Raw genomic sequence first — 17,197 nt, forward strand, 5'->3', positions numbered from 1 at the left:
ATTTTCTAACAGCCTATTAATTTGAGGCCAAATTGATTTCCAAAATATTAATATGAATGGACAATAGAATAAAAGATGATCTAATGTCCCTGCTTCAAGATGACAATGCCAGCATCTATTAGACTTAGAACTATCTATTCTATATAAACGTGTGGGGGTCCATAAAGCTCTATGTAAAATAAAAAAACAAGTTTGTCTCATAGAAGCTGACAATGTACATCTTAACCTCCAAGACCAAAGTCGTGGCCATTGAGATGCATTAATCTGATGCTTAATCTCAGTGCTCCAAATATCTCTTAGACCATTTTTTTTCTTTTTATGTACAAATCCAGATATTAATTTATACCACATTGCGGCCTGGTGACCCATGGAATCTATCTGAAAACATAAGAATTCCATACTATGATAGTTATTAAGGTTTTTCCATTCAGAGAACCCTATCTGAATGGCCTGCTTCAGTTGCATCCATCTGAAATATTGTGATTTATTCAAACCAAATTTATTTTGCAATTGTGAAAACTCAAGCAGTTTACCTTTATTCATTACATCCTCTAAAATACGAATTCCAGCAATCATCCAATGTTTCCAGATAATTTTAAAACCGCCAACTTTGATCTTTGGATTGAGCCATATTGTTTGAGTCGTTGATTTAGTTATTGGAATAGGAGTTAGATTACTTATATATCTTATAGTTTTCCAAGTATCAACAAATATTTTGTGATCCTTATATAACCTTGGCATTTGAATACTGATAACATGACTCAGACGTAAAGGAAACATTAATCTCCATTCTAACCAGAACCAATCTGGTATATGTTCAATGGGCTCTGGGAGGATCCAATACATACCCTGACGCATAATATAGGCTTGATGGTACCTATAAAAATTTGGAAAATTTACCCCTCCCTCCGCAATTGGTCTTTGTAAAGATACTAGAGCAATTCTGGGGGTTTTTCCAAGCCAAATAAATTTTGTTAACATCTTATCCAATTTTTTGTAAAGACCCCTGAAAAAAAAATTGGTATTATACCCATTTGGTAACAAACTACTGGTAATATCATCATTTTTACAGTTTGCACTCTCCCCCACCAAGATATGCATAAAGGATTGTTCACACATTTCTGACACTTTTTGTAATAAATTTTTTTCATTAATTTTCATAGTCTCATCCACAGTTTTTGTAATCCAAATTCCTAAGTATTTTAATCCTTCTTCTTTCCAAATAAAAGAAAATGAGTCAAATAAACTTTTTGTACAATGTACATTGAGTGGGAGCACTTCTGATTTATTCCAGTTTATTTTATAACCTGAAAATTTTCCAAATTTTTCAATCAATTCAAGCAAATTTGGAATGGTTGTTTCCGGATTTCTCAAATAAAGTAAAATATCATCCACATATGCTGATAATTTATATTCTCTATCTGAATGCGGAATACCTTGTATCTCCTTTACCTGTTCTATAGCTAATAACAAGGGTTCTAAAACGATATCAAAAAGCAAAGGAGATAGTGGGCATCCTTGTCTAACCCCCCTCTGTAGAATAAATCTTTCTGAAAAATTATTATTGATATATAATCTAGCAACAGGGGAGCTATACAATGCTTTTATTATTTGTATAAATCCGGATCCTATACCAAACCATTCCATTGCCTGATACATGAAGGTCCATTCCACTCTATCAAAAGCTTTTTCAGCATCTAATGAAATAGAGAATGCTGGGTCGTTAATGGATTTTGTCAAATATAACATGTGATGTGCCAATCTAGTATTATGAGATGAATGTCTTTGAGCAACAAAACCTGTCTGATGCATATCTATAATGAAAGGGAGAGCTTTAGCCAATCTTAATGCTAATGCCTTAGTTAAAATTTTTCCATCCACATTTATTAAAGAAATAGGTCTATAATTTGAAACCAAAGTGGGATCTTTATTTGGCTTAGGTAAAACTATAGTTATTGATTCAGCCATAGTACCTGTAATACAACCTTTATTTAGTTGTGTCTGATACAGTTTTAATAAATAGGGCATTATAATGTTTTGAAATGATTTATAAAACTCCACTGTGTAACCATCTCCACCTGGAGCGGATCCAACCTTAAGGGATTTCAAAGCTGTATCTAACTCTTTTAAGGATATTGGCTCTTCTAAACTTCGTTTTATATGTTCAGGAATCTTTGGTCCCTCTAACTTTAAAAAATCTAAACCATCCTTTTCCTTTTTCGAATAAGGCTCAGAAGAATACAAATCTTTATAAAATTTTAAAAACTGTTTTATAATGGGATCAATTTGAGATAACATTTCACCATTCTTATTTTGAATAGCAATTATTTTTGTTTTTCTTTTTTTTGCTTTAAGATAATTTGCTAGCATTCTTCCCGCCTTATTCGAATTTCCATAATACAAAGTTTGCTGTACAAATAAATCTTTTCTAATAATTTTTGAAGAAATTTCATTATATTTACCTTTAGCTTTTAAAAGTTCTTGTTGTGTCAAATAATCCCATTTTTCAATTAATTTTGATTCTAGAGACTTCACCACTTTTTCCAATTCTGTAAATTGCTTTTTTTCTTTTTTTATTTGCAAAGCTGAATAAGAAATAATTTGTCCTCTAATGTATGCTTTAAAAGCATCCCACAAAGTCTCTATTGAAATTTCTTCTGTATCATTATTTTTTCCAAAAGATTTTCACAAAAATCAGTATCTGTAAGCAATGTATTATTTAATCTCCATATAGGTCTATTTCCATTCTGATCTATTATTTTAATTTCAATCCACACTCCAGCATGATCAGATAGTATAATTGGATCAATGACAGCCTGTGTGACTTGATGTACTAATTGATTAGAAACAAAAATGTAATCTATTCTAGAAAAAGAATTATGAACCTGTGAACAAAACGAAAATTCCCGACCATCAAAATGAAGAATACGCCAAATATCGTTTAAATCACAAGATTGTATCAAATTATCAAGGCCTAATGATTTTATAAATCTTCTCGGACTTTTATTTAACAGAGGATCCATAACAGCATTGAAATCCCCTGCTACTATTAGATTTGAAGTAGCAAGTGGAAGAATCAATTTTTGCAGAGTTTTAAAAAATTCATTCTGATTCGAATTAGGGGCATATATATTGAAGAGCGTCATGGTGGTATTTCCCATGTCCATTTCCACATATACCCACCTTCCAAGAGGATCAGCTGCCTTAAATTTAAATGACGCAAAAATATAAATATGGTATATCCAGTCAAATCTTATAAATGTAGAAATAGTAGTTGTCTGGATGGTAATAAAGCTTTTTTTATATACCTTTCAAAAAGACGCCTCAGCCCCACCACTCCACCGCTTATAATGTTTCATACCGCGGGAAGCATATTGTGGTGCTTCATCATTGGCTGTCGATTTTTGAAAAAAGTTTTTACCAAAATTTTTTCTTTTTAGTGTTATTGTGTAAATTATTTAGAAAATAAATGTTTCAAAATATTTTTAACTTGTTTCTCTTCGTCTGTATCATCTTTATAAAATTTAGAAAATAGATAGTACTTATCTCAGCCAAAAAACCCAGGGAGTCAGACCCGACATGTTTCACACGTCCTGGTGTTTTATCAAGGGTCTCCCAAGGGTGCCGCTGTCATCCGACTCCTATAGTTTTTTCTCATAAACTATAGGAGTTGGATGACAGCGGCACCCTTGGGAGACCCTTGATAAAACACTAGGACGTGTGAAACATGTCGGGTCTGACTCCCTGGGTTTTTTGGCTGAGATAAGTACTATCTATTTTCTAAATTTTATAAAGATGATACAGACGAAGAGAAACAAGTTAAAAATATTTTGAAACATTTATTTTCTAAATAATTTACACAATAACACTAAAAAGAAAAAATTTTGGTAAAAACTTTTTTCAAAAATCGACAGCCAATGATGAAGCACCACAATATGCTTCCCGCGGTATGAAACATTATAAGCGGTGGAGTGGTGGGGCTGAGGCGTCTTTTTGAAAGGTATATAAAAAAAGCTTTATTACCATCCAGACAACTACTATTTCTACATTAAATTTAAATGAAGCAGAACATTTTTTATTTATTAATATAGCAACACCAGCTTTTTTCCCTATTGCCGAAGAAAAATAACATTGTTTAACCCAATCACCTTTTAGCTTTATAGATTCAGCATTTGACAGATGGGTCTCTTGTATGCAGCATATATCAGCGTTCTGTCTTTTTAAAAATAATAATGCCTTTTTTCTTTTAATCGGGTGATTGAGACCATTAACGTTTAAAGATATTATCTTAAGATCCATTGTACATTAATATAATTTGTAATGTATCACCCCAATCTTTAATATTCTTTATAAACACCTTTTCTTTAGCACTCTCCAGACCAGTAGAGGTTAATCTTTACGAATGGGTATATATCCAATCATGACCAGCAGGTGGAGACTGAAAACAAAACTGTGGGACAGTATATAATATACTCCCTTCTCTATTTACATCAGTCTTCTTTCAGTCTCCAGCAGGTGTTGCGTGATCTGTACCCATCTCCCTTGGTAGGGCTGTTGGAATTTGTTTAGGGGGTTTCTAGTCCCTGTTTTTGGCCGGACAGAGCTTGGGCGGGCCCTGTTTGGGGGTCCGTCTGACCTCGGGGGTGTCAAACCCGGCGGGTCTCGAGCGGGGTCCCTCCCCCCACTTCCCCACATTTTTTTAGAGGAGCCTCAGCAGTAAGCCTTGCCCCCTAAATCAAGCAAGGCATATTGCTTCGAGAGCCTGTGGAGTCTGTTCTGTAAAAAAAAAAAAAAAAAAATCCTGAGGTAGTGCTGGTCTGGAGGGTTGTTTCCCTTTAAGAAAACTGTATTTTACTGTATTTTTTTCATCTAACCGGCACTTTTTTTATAGCTAGGTCACGTATGGAGCAATTGTGCCCTTCTCCGGGGGAGTGGGACACAATTTGGTCCAGCTGCGAGGCACTCGCGGCCGGAATGAAATCGGTAGTTTGGCCCGGTGAGGTGGTGGAGCTCCGTCGGCAGCGGCTGCAGGCGCCCAGAGCTCCCCGCCGATGGTGCCTCGCGAGTCGGCTGGGAGCAGTGGGGAAGCCCGGTCTTCCCCAACCGCCCACGGAGGGATTCCCCGAAGGATTTCCTCTCAGCTGATTTTTTTTTTGACAGCTGATGCCGACTTGCCTGTTTTAGCGGCTGGGACTGTTCAGGCTTCTCAGCCGCTACAGGCCATGGAGGGAGCATTTTTGGCGGGAACTTCGCCATTTTCTCTGTCTGGCCCCTCCATTTTGTCTGCAACCTCAGGTGACCTTCCCCCTGTATTGCAAACACAGGGGCAGGTTTCAGCAGGGACCCCTGCTGGGGCAGGGAGTCCCTGGGGACCCCCAGGGGTTTTTTGTACCCAATTTAATTTCTTTCTTTGTGCAGGCAATTGGGGGTCCCACGTGCACCTGGGGGGTTTCGGGGGTGGTTTCCCTCCACGCCCCCTATGGCTTTGCCTCCCTCTTTTCGTTTGGCGTCCCCTCTTCCTCCTCCCTCATCCAAGCGCCCGCGGGGGGGCTTGGATTGCGAATTGGTGGTCGGAGGAGCGTGTTGGCATGGTTGAGGACCTAGCTGCTTTGGCGGGCTTCCAGGTTCCTCTAGAGGGGACGCCCGCTGGCAGCGAGGCGGCGGGTTTCCCGTCTTCCAGAGCAGATGCGTCCATGGTGCGCTTTTTATTCAGAGGGATGAGCTTTTAGACCTGATGTAGCAGGTCTCCTTGGTGCTGCATTTTTGAAGTTGCGCCACCGGAGACCCCGCGTATGGGGGCCCCTCTGCTTCAGGGGGTCTGTCCTGTTTCCCGCTCTTTTCCTGTGCGTCAGGATTTTCGGGATTTTGTGTTGGCGCAGTGGCCTACGGGCGCCGTTTCGTTTGGTGTGCGCCTTGGCTCATGGGTATCCCATCCCGGAGGGGGATAGGGCTACCTTAATTTCGCCAATGGGGGACGCGGTGGTCTCGGCACTTCCTAAGCGGCATACCGTGCCTGTTATGGATGGTTCTGCTCTTAGGGTCTCTGAGGAGCGTACGTTAGAGACACTTCTTAAGTATAATTTTGATGTCTCTGCCTTGGGGGTCCAGGCGGCTATTTGTGTGGGGCTGGTGGCTCGCACCGTGTTTCGGTGGTCTGAGCATGTCCTGGATCGTGAGTCTGATGACTGGTCCTTAGTGGATCAGGAGGTGGTGAAGTTTGAGATGACTGCCTCATTCCTCTCGGTTGTTCTTTGTGACTTGGTGCAGCTAAGTCTGGGACTTTTGGGTGGCCGCACGCTGTACCTTGTGGCTTCGCGCTTGGTCGGCGGTTGCCGCGTCCAAAACTGAACTTCCCAAAATTTCCCTTTCGGGGGTTGTTTTTTGTTTAGAGAGGACTTAGTTCCGGTGGTTCAGACTCTGACGGACTCTGAGGTGCCCCGTCTGCCTGAGGACCGTGCCCGCCCGGCATCTCGGGTTGGCATTGCCCGGGGGCGTCTGCGGGAATTTTGCAAGTTTCGCCTGGGGCATGGGACTGCTTCTTTCCAGGCTTCCAGTTTTTCCCCGGGGTTGGTTGGCTTAGCGCATGCAGTCTTTTCAGGGGGCCTGTCGGGGGGCTGGGAGTTCCTCCCCGGTTCCCCTGCTGCCCGTCCTGCGCGATGTCTCTTTGCCGGCGCCCCCTTTGGTTCCCGTGGGTGCCCGGCTTCGCAACTTGTTTCCCAAGTAGGCCAAGATCACGTCCGATCAGTGGGTCCTGGTGGTGGTGCGGGACGGTTATGTACTTGAATTTTGCCTGCTCTCTGCCGGATCATATCTAGCCTCTCCATGTCAGGTGGCATGGGAGACGCTAGCCTTTCGCCAGTCCTTCAGCGCTTGCTAGATCTCAAAGCAGTTGTCCAGTGTCCCCTCAGGACTGCGGTATCGGCTGGTACGCCAATTCCTTTATGGGGCCCTAAAGGGAGGGGACCTTTCGGCCCATCCTTGGTTTAAACTGAGGTCAACAGGACTCTCAGAATTCCCTTTTATTCGCATGGACACACTGCAGTCTGTCCTTCTGGCGGTTCAGCTGGGGGAGTTCCTGACTTTTCTCGCTCTGGCGGAGGCCTACTTGCCTGTTTCCATTCGGGCCTCTCCTCAGCTCTTTCTTTGCTTTGCGATATTGGGTCTGCACTATCAGTTCTGTGTGCTTCCCTTGGGCCTGGCCACGACTCCCCGGACGTTCGCCAAGTTGATGGTGGTCGTCACGGTGGCATTGCAGTCAGAGGGCATTCTGGTGCACCCCTTCTGGGATGACTGGTTGTTTCGGGCGAAGTCGTTGCAGGAGAGCGCCCGAGTTACGGCTCGGGTGGTTGAGTTTCTCCGGTCACTGGGCTGGGTGGTCAACCTTTCCAAGAGTTGGTTGGTCCCCGCTCAGCATCTGGAGTACCTTGGGGTTCTGTTCGACACCTCCTTAGGGAAGGTCTTCCTTCCAGAGGCCCGGGTAAGCAAATTGCAATCTCAGATTCGCCCGGTGTCCTCGGGCGCAGGATTTCCTTCAAGTCTTGGGGTCGATGGCAGCGTTCCTGGATGTTGTGAGGTGGGCGCGGGCCCACATGTGTCTCTTCAGTATGCTCTGCTCCGTAGATGGTCACCCCAGAGGCTCAGTTTGGAGGTCCCTGTCCCTCTGCGAGGCTTGGCGCGCTGCAGTCTTCTTTGGTGGCTCCAGACCTCTCATCTGGTCCAGAGGATGAGTCTGGATCTATCGCAGTGGACGGTGCTTCTCACGGATGCCAGTCTCATTGGTTGGGGGGGCTCAGTGTCTAGATCACTCAGCTCAGGGCACCTGGTCCATGGAGGAGGCGTCCTGGTCGATCAACATGTTGGAGACCAGAGCCGTCCTTCTGGCGCTGTTAGCCTTCCGCTCCCTCTTGATGGGCAAGTCGGTCAGAGTCCGGTCTGACAATGCCACAGCGGTGGCTTATGTCAATCGTTGAGGCACCAAGAGCGCTCAGGTGGCGGAGGAGGCGGCTCGGCTCATGCTTTGGGGCGGAGTCACGCCTTCTGGACCTCTCGGCCTCTCACATGGCCGGGGTGGAGAATGTTCAGGCGAACTTCCTCAGTCACATCTTAGATCACAAAGAGTGGTGTCTCAGCCCTGTGGCTCTTCAGTTGATAATGCAGGCTTGGGGTCAGTCCCTGATGGACCTGACGGCCACGAGTGGCAATGCCGAGGTGTTCCGCTTCTTCAGTCGTCGCAGGGATGGACTGGCCGAGGGTCTGGATGCTCTGGTTCAACCATGGCCAATAGAGGGGCTGTTGTGCATATTCCCTCCGTGGCCATTAGTGGGCAGAGTTCTTCTCCGCATTGTTCGCCATCCGGGTCTGGTGGTTCTGGTGGCTCCAGATTGGCCTCGGCATCCGTGATACGCAGATCTGGTGACACTCTGGTGGCGGATCCTCTTCCTCTGCCTCCCTTGGACGACCTTCTGACGCAGGGTCCCATTCCCATGTTCGACCCGTCTCCCTTCTGTCTTACGGTTTGGCTTTTGAAAGGGGTCGCCTTGGTAAGAAGGGGTATTCAGATAGGGTGATTTCTACACTCTTGGGGTCCTGGAGGCTTTCTACCTCTCAGGCTTCTGTGTGGATTTGGCACTTCTTTGAGGGGTGGTGCCAGGTGCGGGGAGTGGTCTCTCTTCGCGTTTCTGTGCCTAACATCCTAGAGTTCTTGCAAGATGGCCTGGATAGAGGCCTGGCTTCGGCTTCTCTCCGGGTTCAGCTTGTGGCCTTGTCAGCCTTTCGGGGGTTTGTGACGGGTCAGCGTTTGACAGTCATTCCTGATGTGATTCGCTTTTTGCGGGCGGCCAAGGTGCTCAGGCCTCCCGTGCGGTCCTCTTTTCCCTCTTGGAATCTCAGTCTGGTTCTCTCTATTCTGATGCACCCGCCCTTCGAACCGTTGGGCGGCTGCTCTTTGAAGGACCTTACTCTGAAGACGGTCTTTTTGGTGGACATTTCTTCTGCTAGGCGTGTTTCTGAGCTACAGGTTTTCTCTTGTAGGGCTCCCTTGGAGTTTTCTAGGGAGCAGGTTGTCTTGAGGCCTGTTCCTTCCTTTTCTGCCGAAAGTAGTTTTTCCTTTTCATGTCAATCAATCTGTGGTCCTCCCGGTCTTGGGTAGTTGGGAGGGCTCTTCTGAGCAAAGACAGCTGAGCAAGTTGGATGTTGGTCGGGTCCTTCGCTCTTATGTGCAACGGACCCAGGAGATCAGGAAATAAAATCATCTCTTTGTCCTTCTGACTGGTCCTCTTAGGGGGGCTGGCGCTTCTAGGGCTACTATTGCATGCTAGATCAAGGAGACTATTGCTTCCGCTTCTCTTCTGGGGCAGCAGCCCGTTCCGGAGTTTCTCAAAGCTCATTCTACTCGGGGTCAGGCGGCTTCTTGGGCTGAGTCGTCGCTCGTGCCTCCAGTGGACATTTGTAAGGCTGCGGTTTGGTCTTCCTTGTATTCCTTTGTCAGACTCTTTCGGGTAGATGTTCTGGCGCGTCAGGACGCGGTGTTCGGTGTGTGTGTTCTGGTGTCAGCCCTTTGGGGGTCTCGCCCGTGTGAGGGACTGCTTTGGTACGTCCCATTCGTAAAGATTAACCTCTACTGGTCTGGAGAGTGCTAAAGAAGGAGAAATTAGGTTCTTACCTGCTAATTTACTTTCTTTTAGCTTCTCCAGACCAGTAGAGGTCCTCACCCTGTCTGTTGTTGTTGTTGTTGGGGCTGTTTCGCGGGCAGTTTTTGTTTTTTGCTGCGGGTTCTAGTATTTTTCTAGGGCCGGGGAGAATTAAAGAACAGCAGCTGTGGCTCGGCTGGCTTAGCTGGCGAGCTGTGGGGACATTTTCCTTCTGGTATTTCTCCTCTGCATTTTCCAACAGCATTTGGGTATGTTATTTGTTTCTCCTGTTCGGAGTATTGTTTTCTTTCTGTTTTCCAGTTCTTAGTTCTGCTTGGCTATTCGGCAGACTGATGTAAATAGAGAAGGGAGTATATTATATACTGTCCCACAGTTTTGTTTTCAGTCTCCACCTGATGGTCATGATTGGATATATACCCATTCGTAAAGATTAACCTCTACTGGTCTGGAGAAGCTAAAAGAAAGTAAATTAGCAGGTAAGAACCTAATTTCTCCTTCCCCATATATAAGATAAACCAAAAAATTACCTATTTTACATATACCCTTAAAATTTAATACCCCCCCCACTTCCTCCCTCCCCACCCCATACATATACGACTACTTGGAAACGCAAAATTAGATCAGGATTAACATCACTCCTTACAAGCTAAAAAGAAAATATATTTTAATATCATAAGCTCCATAATAGTAATATAAATATTACTATTAGAATTTAACAATTTCTATATCTCTGCGTTCTTATTTATATGGATACTTTCATCTATCCAAAATATGTTATGCTCAGCTAAAATTAATATATGTTAAAATATTCTGAATTGATAAAATTTTTATCCAGGATAAGGTTAATAAAGAGCATTAAGCAAACACTTTATTTTCCATAACTTCAATCATTCATCACATTCATTACATTTTCTATTTCATAAAATCCATTCATCCAAAATTAGAAGGTAAAATTATAATAAAAATTAAAAACTATCATAACCCATTCTCTTTCTCATTCTTATTAATATTTTAATCATTCAATTGAAATCTTTAGTGAATCTTATATATAAAACTTTCCCTCTATATCATGTGGAGAACTGTATCCTAAAAGAATGGATTAAGTGATATATCTGAATCCTAAAACCTATCTTTCTTATAAAGATATTATTCTTTCCTATGCCAGACATTTTATTTCATTCTATATATTATTTCCTAGGTTTAATGTTCTCCAGTCCGTGTAGTCCCGCTGATATGAACGCCTTTTTTTTTTTAAACTTCCTCTTCAAGATCCCTCTTCTTCCTCCGTAGACGTGATCATAGAAACATAGAAAATTGACGGCAGAAAAGGGCCCCAGCCCATCAAGTCTGCCCACACCAATGACCCACTCCCTAACGTCTATTCCCCTAGAGATCCCACGTGAATATCCCATTTTCTCTCAAAATCTGACACGTTGTTGGCTTCAATCACCTGCTGAGGTAGCTCGTTCCAATGATCGATTACCCTTTCGGTGAAGAAGTACTTCCTGGTATCACCGTAAAATTTCCCTCCCCTGACTTTCAGTGAGTGCCCTCTTGTAACCGAGGGCCCTGTAAGACAGAAGATAGCATCTTTGACCTCTATACGTCCCGTAATATACTTAAAGGTCTCAATCATGTCTCCCCTCTCTCTCCGTTCTTCCAGCGAGTACATCCGCAGTTTTTTTTGCCTTTCTTCGTACGTGAGTTCCCTGAGCCCCAAGACCATCCTGGTAGCCATTCGCTGAACCGACTCCATTCTCAACACATCTTTCCGGTAGTGCGGTCTCCAGAATTGAACACAATACTCCAGATGAGGTCTCACCATGGATCTGTACAACGGCATTATGACTTCAGGTTTTCTGCTGACAAAACCCCTACGGATGCAGCCCATCATTTGTCTTGCCTTGGACGAAGCCATCTCCACCTGATTGATAGCCTTCATATCATCACTAATGATCACTCCTAAATCATGTTCTGCCTTGGTCCTGGACAAGATTTCACCATTTAGTGTGTAAGTTCTGTGTGGATTTTTTTTACCTAGGTGCATCACTTTACATTTTTTAGCATTGAAGCATAGCTGCCAAGTTGACGACCACTGTTCCAGCTGCCGTAGGTCCTGCGTCATAATGTCAGGCACACTGCTTTTACCTACTATGTTGCATAGTTTGGCGTCATCGGCAAACAGTGATACTTTTCCTCTAAGCCCTTGGGTAATATCTCCTATGAATAAATTGAATAGAATCGGCCCTGAGACGGAGCCCTGTGGTACTCCACTTGTCACTGCTGATGTTTTGGAGGGGGTGCCGTTTACCATCACCCTTTGAAGCCTACCGCTTAGCCAATCCCTAACCCATGTAGTGAGTGTATCCCCTAATCTCATAGATTTTAGTTTGTTTAACAGCCTGCGATGTGGGACGCTGTCAAAAGCTTTGCTGAAGTCCAAATAAATCACATCCAGGGACTCCCCGGCATCCAGATGACTAGTCACCCAGTCAAAGAAGTCAATCAGATTAGATTGGCAGGACCTTCCCCTGGTAAATCCATGTTGGTGTGGATCACGTAGATATTCTTCTTCTAGTATTTGGTCGAGTTCCTGTTTGATCAGTGTTTCCATGAGTTTGCACACTATGGATGTGAGACTCACCGGTCTGTAATTTTCTGTTTCTGTTCTGCAGCCCTTTTTGTGGAGTGGAATTACGTTAGCTGTTTTCCAGTCCAGGAGTACTCTTCCCGTGCGCATGGAAAGATTGAAGAGCACGGATAGTGGTTCAGCTAAAACTTCACACAGCTCTCTGAGCACCCTGGGGTGTAGATTGTCTGGCCCCATGGCTTTGTCTACTTTGAGTCTTGAAAGTTCGTAGTAGACGCTACTGGGTGTAAACTCAAAATCTTTGAATAGGTCTTTTTGACTGTCTCTTATCTGTAGTTGCAGACCAGCTCCCGGTGCTTCACAGGTGAATACTGAGCAGAAGTATTCGTTTAGTAGTTCTGCCTTGGTAGAATCAGATTCCGCGTAGTTTCCATCTGACTGCCTAAGGCACTCTATCCCATCCTTGTTTCTCTTCCTGTTGCTAATGTATGATGTGAAAACAACCAATCCTTTTCACTTCCGGTGCAGTTTATTGGTTGACTAAAGATTTCCTGCCAATGCATACTCCTTCGCGTGTTTTTTAGCAATGTCGTAGCAATCGCTATACTTTGGGTATAACCATGGCACTGAGGGAATATCTTGCAAGAAGACAGTTATTTTTTATTCTCCACAGCTGATCAGAAAATCCGACGTTATCAATCAATTCCCAGAATCTTGCACTGTTACTGAGGGGAAGCTAACACTCTTCTCTCCCTTCGCATCACTCAATTATCTACGTCTGCACTGAGACAAGTTCCACACTCGTGACAGCGACCGCGACCTTCTTTATTTTTAAAAGTAAGTGGAGAAATTCCATACATTCGAAACAGTTGAATCAGTCCGTTTTTTTTTTCCAAAGTATGTTTGTTGTAATGATTTAAAATAAAATATAATACAAATAATATCATTTGATATAAATTCAATCTTAATAAACTTACTCAGTTCTTTATTTAGGAAGTCATTGGTTGTTCACATTGTTCTAGATATTCTGCTAACTTCTTGTGATCAGTGAAGTTTTGCGTTTTATTTCCCAAAGTTACTTTCATAACCGCTGGATATAGAAGTCCGTATCGTGCCCCTAGTGCCCTTAATTGAGGTCTTAGATCCAGTAATTGTTTTCTTTTGAAGGCAGTTTCTCTGGCAAAATCCGGTACAATATGTATACGTGCATCCTGACATCGTAAGTTTTTATTTTCTTTAGCCAGCTGACATATTTCAACAACATGTTGGTATCTTAATAATTTAAATATTAAAGTTTTTTGGTCCTTTTTGTGCTGCATTTTTTTGTCCCGGTATTCTGTGCGCTCTTTCAATTTCAAGAGGCACTTTGGATTTCAGAGGCAAGATTTTTGGAAGGAATTGTTCTAGGAAATTAAGGGGATCATTTTTTTCCACTCCTTCAGGCATCCCTATAATTCTTAAATTATTTCTTTTTTCTCTATTCAAACAGTCCTCCAAGTCTCTCTTCATTATTTCCATTTCTTTCCAAGCTTTTTTATTTTGCATAACTTCAGTATGCACCTCTTCCGATTTTTCTTCTAAGTGAGTTATTTTGTTATCAATTAGGTCCACTCTTTTTGTAAGCATAGCTACATCATCAATTGCCTTTTGAAGTTGTTTTTTGATTTCTAAAACGATATCTTTGATCTGTCGTATTTCTACCATCATGTCAGGATCTCCTTCTGTAGGCAGCGGAACCTTTGAAGGTGTCCCTGGTTCAGGCTTTGATCTTTTATTACTGCTTGTTCCTGATCCTCCGGCTCCTGCTTCGTTTTTATTTTGTTTACCCGATGCCATTTTCTTCTTATCCACCTTTTTCAGCGAAAAAATATCAATTTTGGAGCTTTAACATTTGAAATATTAGCTTGTCTGACACAGAGCACTGCTATTACCCGACCATTTGCTTGCGTGTCCAAGCCACGCCCCAAGGGAAGCTATTATGAATGGAAATGACTCGTTGCAAACATCTGTAAGTTTTATCATCAAATCCCTAAAGTCCTGTATATAAGAATCTATTTTTGGAACTTCATATTTCAAAAACTTGTCTATGAACATAGAGAGAGGTTCTAACATTGAACCTCTGGAAAACATTATAGGTCTACCCAGGGGATCTACCAAACTTTTGTGTATCTTGGGTAAGATGGGATATAAAACCATATAAATAAATATATATTGTGAATACTAAAAAAAAAAAAAAAAAAATCACCAGGAAGTTTGTTTACTGTTTTGTATAGCGAGGGACCTTAAAATATAAGTGAACATCCACAGAAAAACAAATTTACTGTCCATGCCAGGAGATGTCTTTGAATACATGAAAGTGCAGGGATAAAGGCGTAAAAGGTTTTGATGGCAACTGTGTGCTTTTACCTCCGATCATCATTTATCTCCATTTTCAGATCACTGTAATGCAGATAAATGGTGTAGGCAGAGCGACCTCAGACTTGTACTGTGTGATAACAATATTGATCCTGTCTTTGTTTTTTTGTTTGTTGAAACATGGTGATATATTTTTTAAATCTGTGTTCTGAAAAGCAAATATTATACTATAAAGGAAAATGTTGCAACATTTCTTTTTATCCATGTTACTTAAACAAGAGACGTGGGCAGCAAACACATGATTATTTGGTATATTTTGCTTTTAGCAAATAACTAGTGGTAATTAGGTTTAGTTTTTTTTTATTTCAAAGTTTAGCACACTATTGAAAAAATTAATGTTTTTGTTTCTTTTTTGTTTAAACACTTAGGCCCTGATTCTGCAAGGTGCATCCCGATTTTAGGCAGCTGTAGGCATCCTACAGCTGTCTAATCAGCCAATCGGGATGCACATTTTTAAAAATAATGCTCCCCATGCAGGCCGCCTATATTGAAGGCACCTCCGGGAACCTAGGGAGGCCCGCGAGACCACCTAAGCTCACCTAAGAGCCTTAGGCGAACCTAGGCAGCCCTACGCATCTCCCTAGTAGAAGAAGAGACACTTATAATGTAGGCCAGCAAAATGCTGGCCTACATTGTAAGTAGATGCGGCCGCTATACTTATCGCGGCAAGGGCTCTCCCTGCCACGATAAGTATAGTGGCCGCGGTCGCCTGTCTGATCGCCACCAGAAAAGTGCCCAACCCCTCCTGCCGGAAGGCCGCCCCCCCCCCCCCCCCAACATTCCCAATCGCCGGCAGGAGGGTGCCCATCTCCTCCTGCCAGAAGGCCACCCCCCCATGCTAACACCCCCCTGCGCTAACACCCCGATTACCCCCCAACCTCTCCCCCAACTAACCTCCCCCCCCCCAACTAACCTCTAATTGTTGGCCGGCCGGGTCTTGCTGCTATCCAGCCGGCAGGCCCGCCTCATCAAAATGAGGAGGGCCTGCCCCTTCCCGGCCCATCCCCGCTAAGCCTAAGGCCTGATTGGCCCAGGCTCTAGGAGCCTGGACCAATCAGGCCTTAGGCCATCCCCGCTCATCCCCACTAAGGCTTGATTGGCCCAGGCTCTAGGCCTTAGGCTTAGTGGGGACGGGCTGGGAAGGGACGGGCCCACCTCATTTCTACAGGGCAGGCCTGCTGGCTGGACAGCGGCAAACCCCGTCTGGCCAGCCAACAATTGGAGGTTAGTTGAGGGGGGAGGTTAAGGGAATAATCGGGGGGAGGTCCGGAGGGGGGGCGGCCTTCGGCAGGAGGGGTTGGGCATCCTTCTGCCGGCGATCGGGAATGCAGCCGAGATAAGTGTAGCGGCCGCATCTACTCAATAACCCGATTCTGTAACCGGCGTCTGTAACATGGACACCGGTTATAGAATCGGGGTTAATGTAGGCCTGATTCTGTGTAGGACGCCCCTCCCGGCCGCGGCAACAGCCCTGAAGTCCTTTAAATCTCCATGGGCTTCGGGGCCGTTACTGTGCAGCAGCCACTAGTGCAGCTTTGTAAAACAGGCCCTTAATGGCAACAGAGTAAATGATGAGAGGAAAAGATTGAATTAGTCCATTCAGCCTGCCCAGTTCCACTTTGGATAGATGAAAAGTCAAATTCCCATATTTAACTCTGCACCAGCTCCCCACTGTCTTTTTTCCTGGAACTTTTCAACCCTTTTTATACCATTACCATCCATGTTAGTCATTTCAAGTCTTTCTTTGTGATTCTTATAAGATCAATACTAAATTCAGCACTCGGGTTCCCTTCTATGTCTTAGTATTAAACAAGTAAAGCAGTTGTACAGAATATGTTGTTTTCCTCATGCTATTAAAGTTTGTAGTTCCTCCAGCTATCTTATAAGCCCTATGTTGTTGTACTGCTGCTCATACCTCAGTGCTTCACACTATCCTCATGCTACTAAGGATTCTTAGTGTTTTGTCCCATACATTTTAAATTCTGTTACTCTCTCTATTACCTCCTTTTCCATTCGGAGGGCATTCCAGCTTCCACTATGCTTTCTGTGACCAAATTAAAACCAACAAGTATGACATTGCAATGAGGATCATGGCAAATTTATATTTCTAAAATTTAAAGTGGCTGATTTAAACCAAAACTATTTTTCAACCTTTTACAGATAGACCTGGATTGTCCTTTATTTCTCCAGTTGTACCAACAGAGAGTAATTTTAATGATCTGGTGAAAGAATTCAGTGGTAATTCCTTCAGCACTGTGCCCAGTGCTTCAGCTGGAGCAAGTAACCCTGCTAGATATGAGGTGAGAAATAGACTTGTTCTGTGCGTCACATTTATGTGGTGGGCTCAGTAGTTCACCATTCTTTTTGTTTCCAACTCTGCCCTCTTTCTGTTATATCAAGTAATAATCTGTCATTATCCTTTTCTTTGCCAGTATGGTGCACCTATTCAGACAAAAGGCTCGTTTCTGAGATTTCCTGTCCCATTTATAACCTCTCAGTGTGCAGATAATAATCCTGCAGGTAAGGAATTTTGAATGCATTT

At 43.5% G+C, this 17,197-nt stretch overlaps 1 protein-coding gene across 2 annotated transcripts in view; it reads left to right on the forward strand.

Annotated features, from left to right (window-relative positions):
- The window catches only part of TCTN1 (tectonic family member 1), an 83,911-nt gene that overhangs the window by 20,142 nt on the left and 46,572 nt on the right, over positions 1–17,197 (forward strand). For both annotated transcript variants that reach the window (XM_033956331.1, XM_033956330.1), the window contains exons 4-5: positions 16,816–16,955; positions 17,088–17,175. In XM_033956331.1, coding sequence (XP_033812222.1) covers positions 16,816–16,955; positions 17,088–17,175 — 228 coding nt within the window. The remainder of the gene's footprint in view (positions 1–16,815; positions 16,956–17,087; positions 17,176–17,197) is intronic.

Source organism: Geotrypetes seraphini, chromosome 8, assembly GCF_902459505.1.
Source record: "Geotrypetes seraphini chromosome 8, aGeoSer1.1, whole genome shotgun sequence".
Classification (NCBI taxonomy): domain Eukaryota; kingdom Metazoa; phylum Chordata; class Amphibia; order Gymnophiona; family Dermophiidae; genus Geotrypetes; species Geotrypetes seraphini.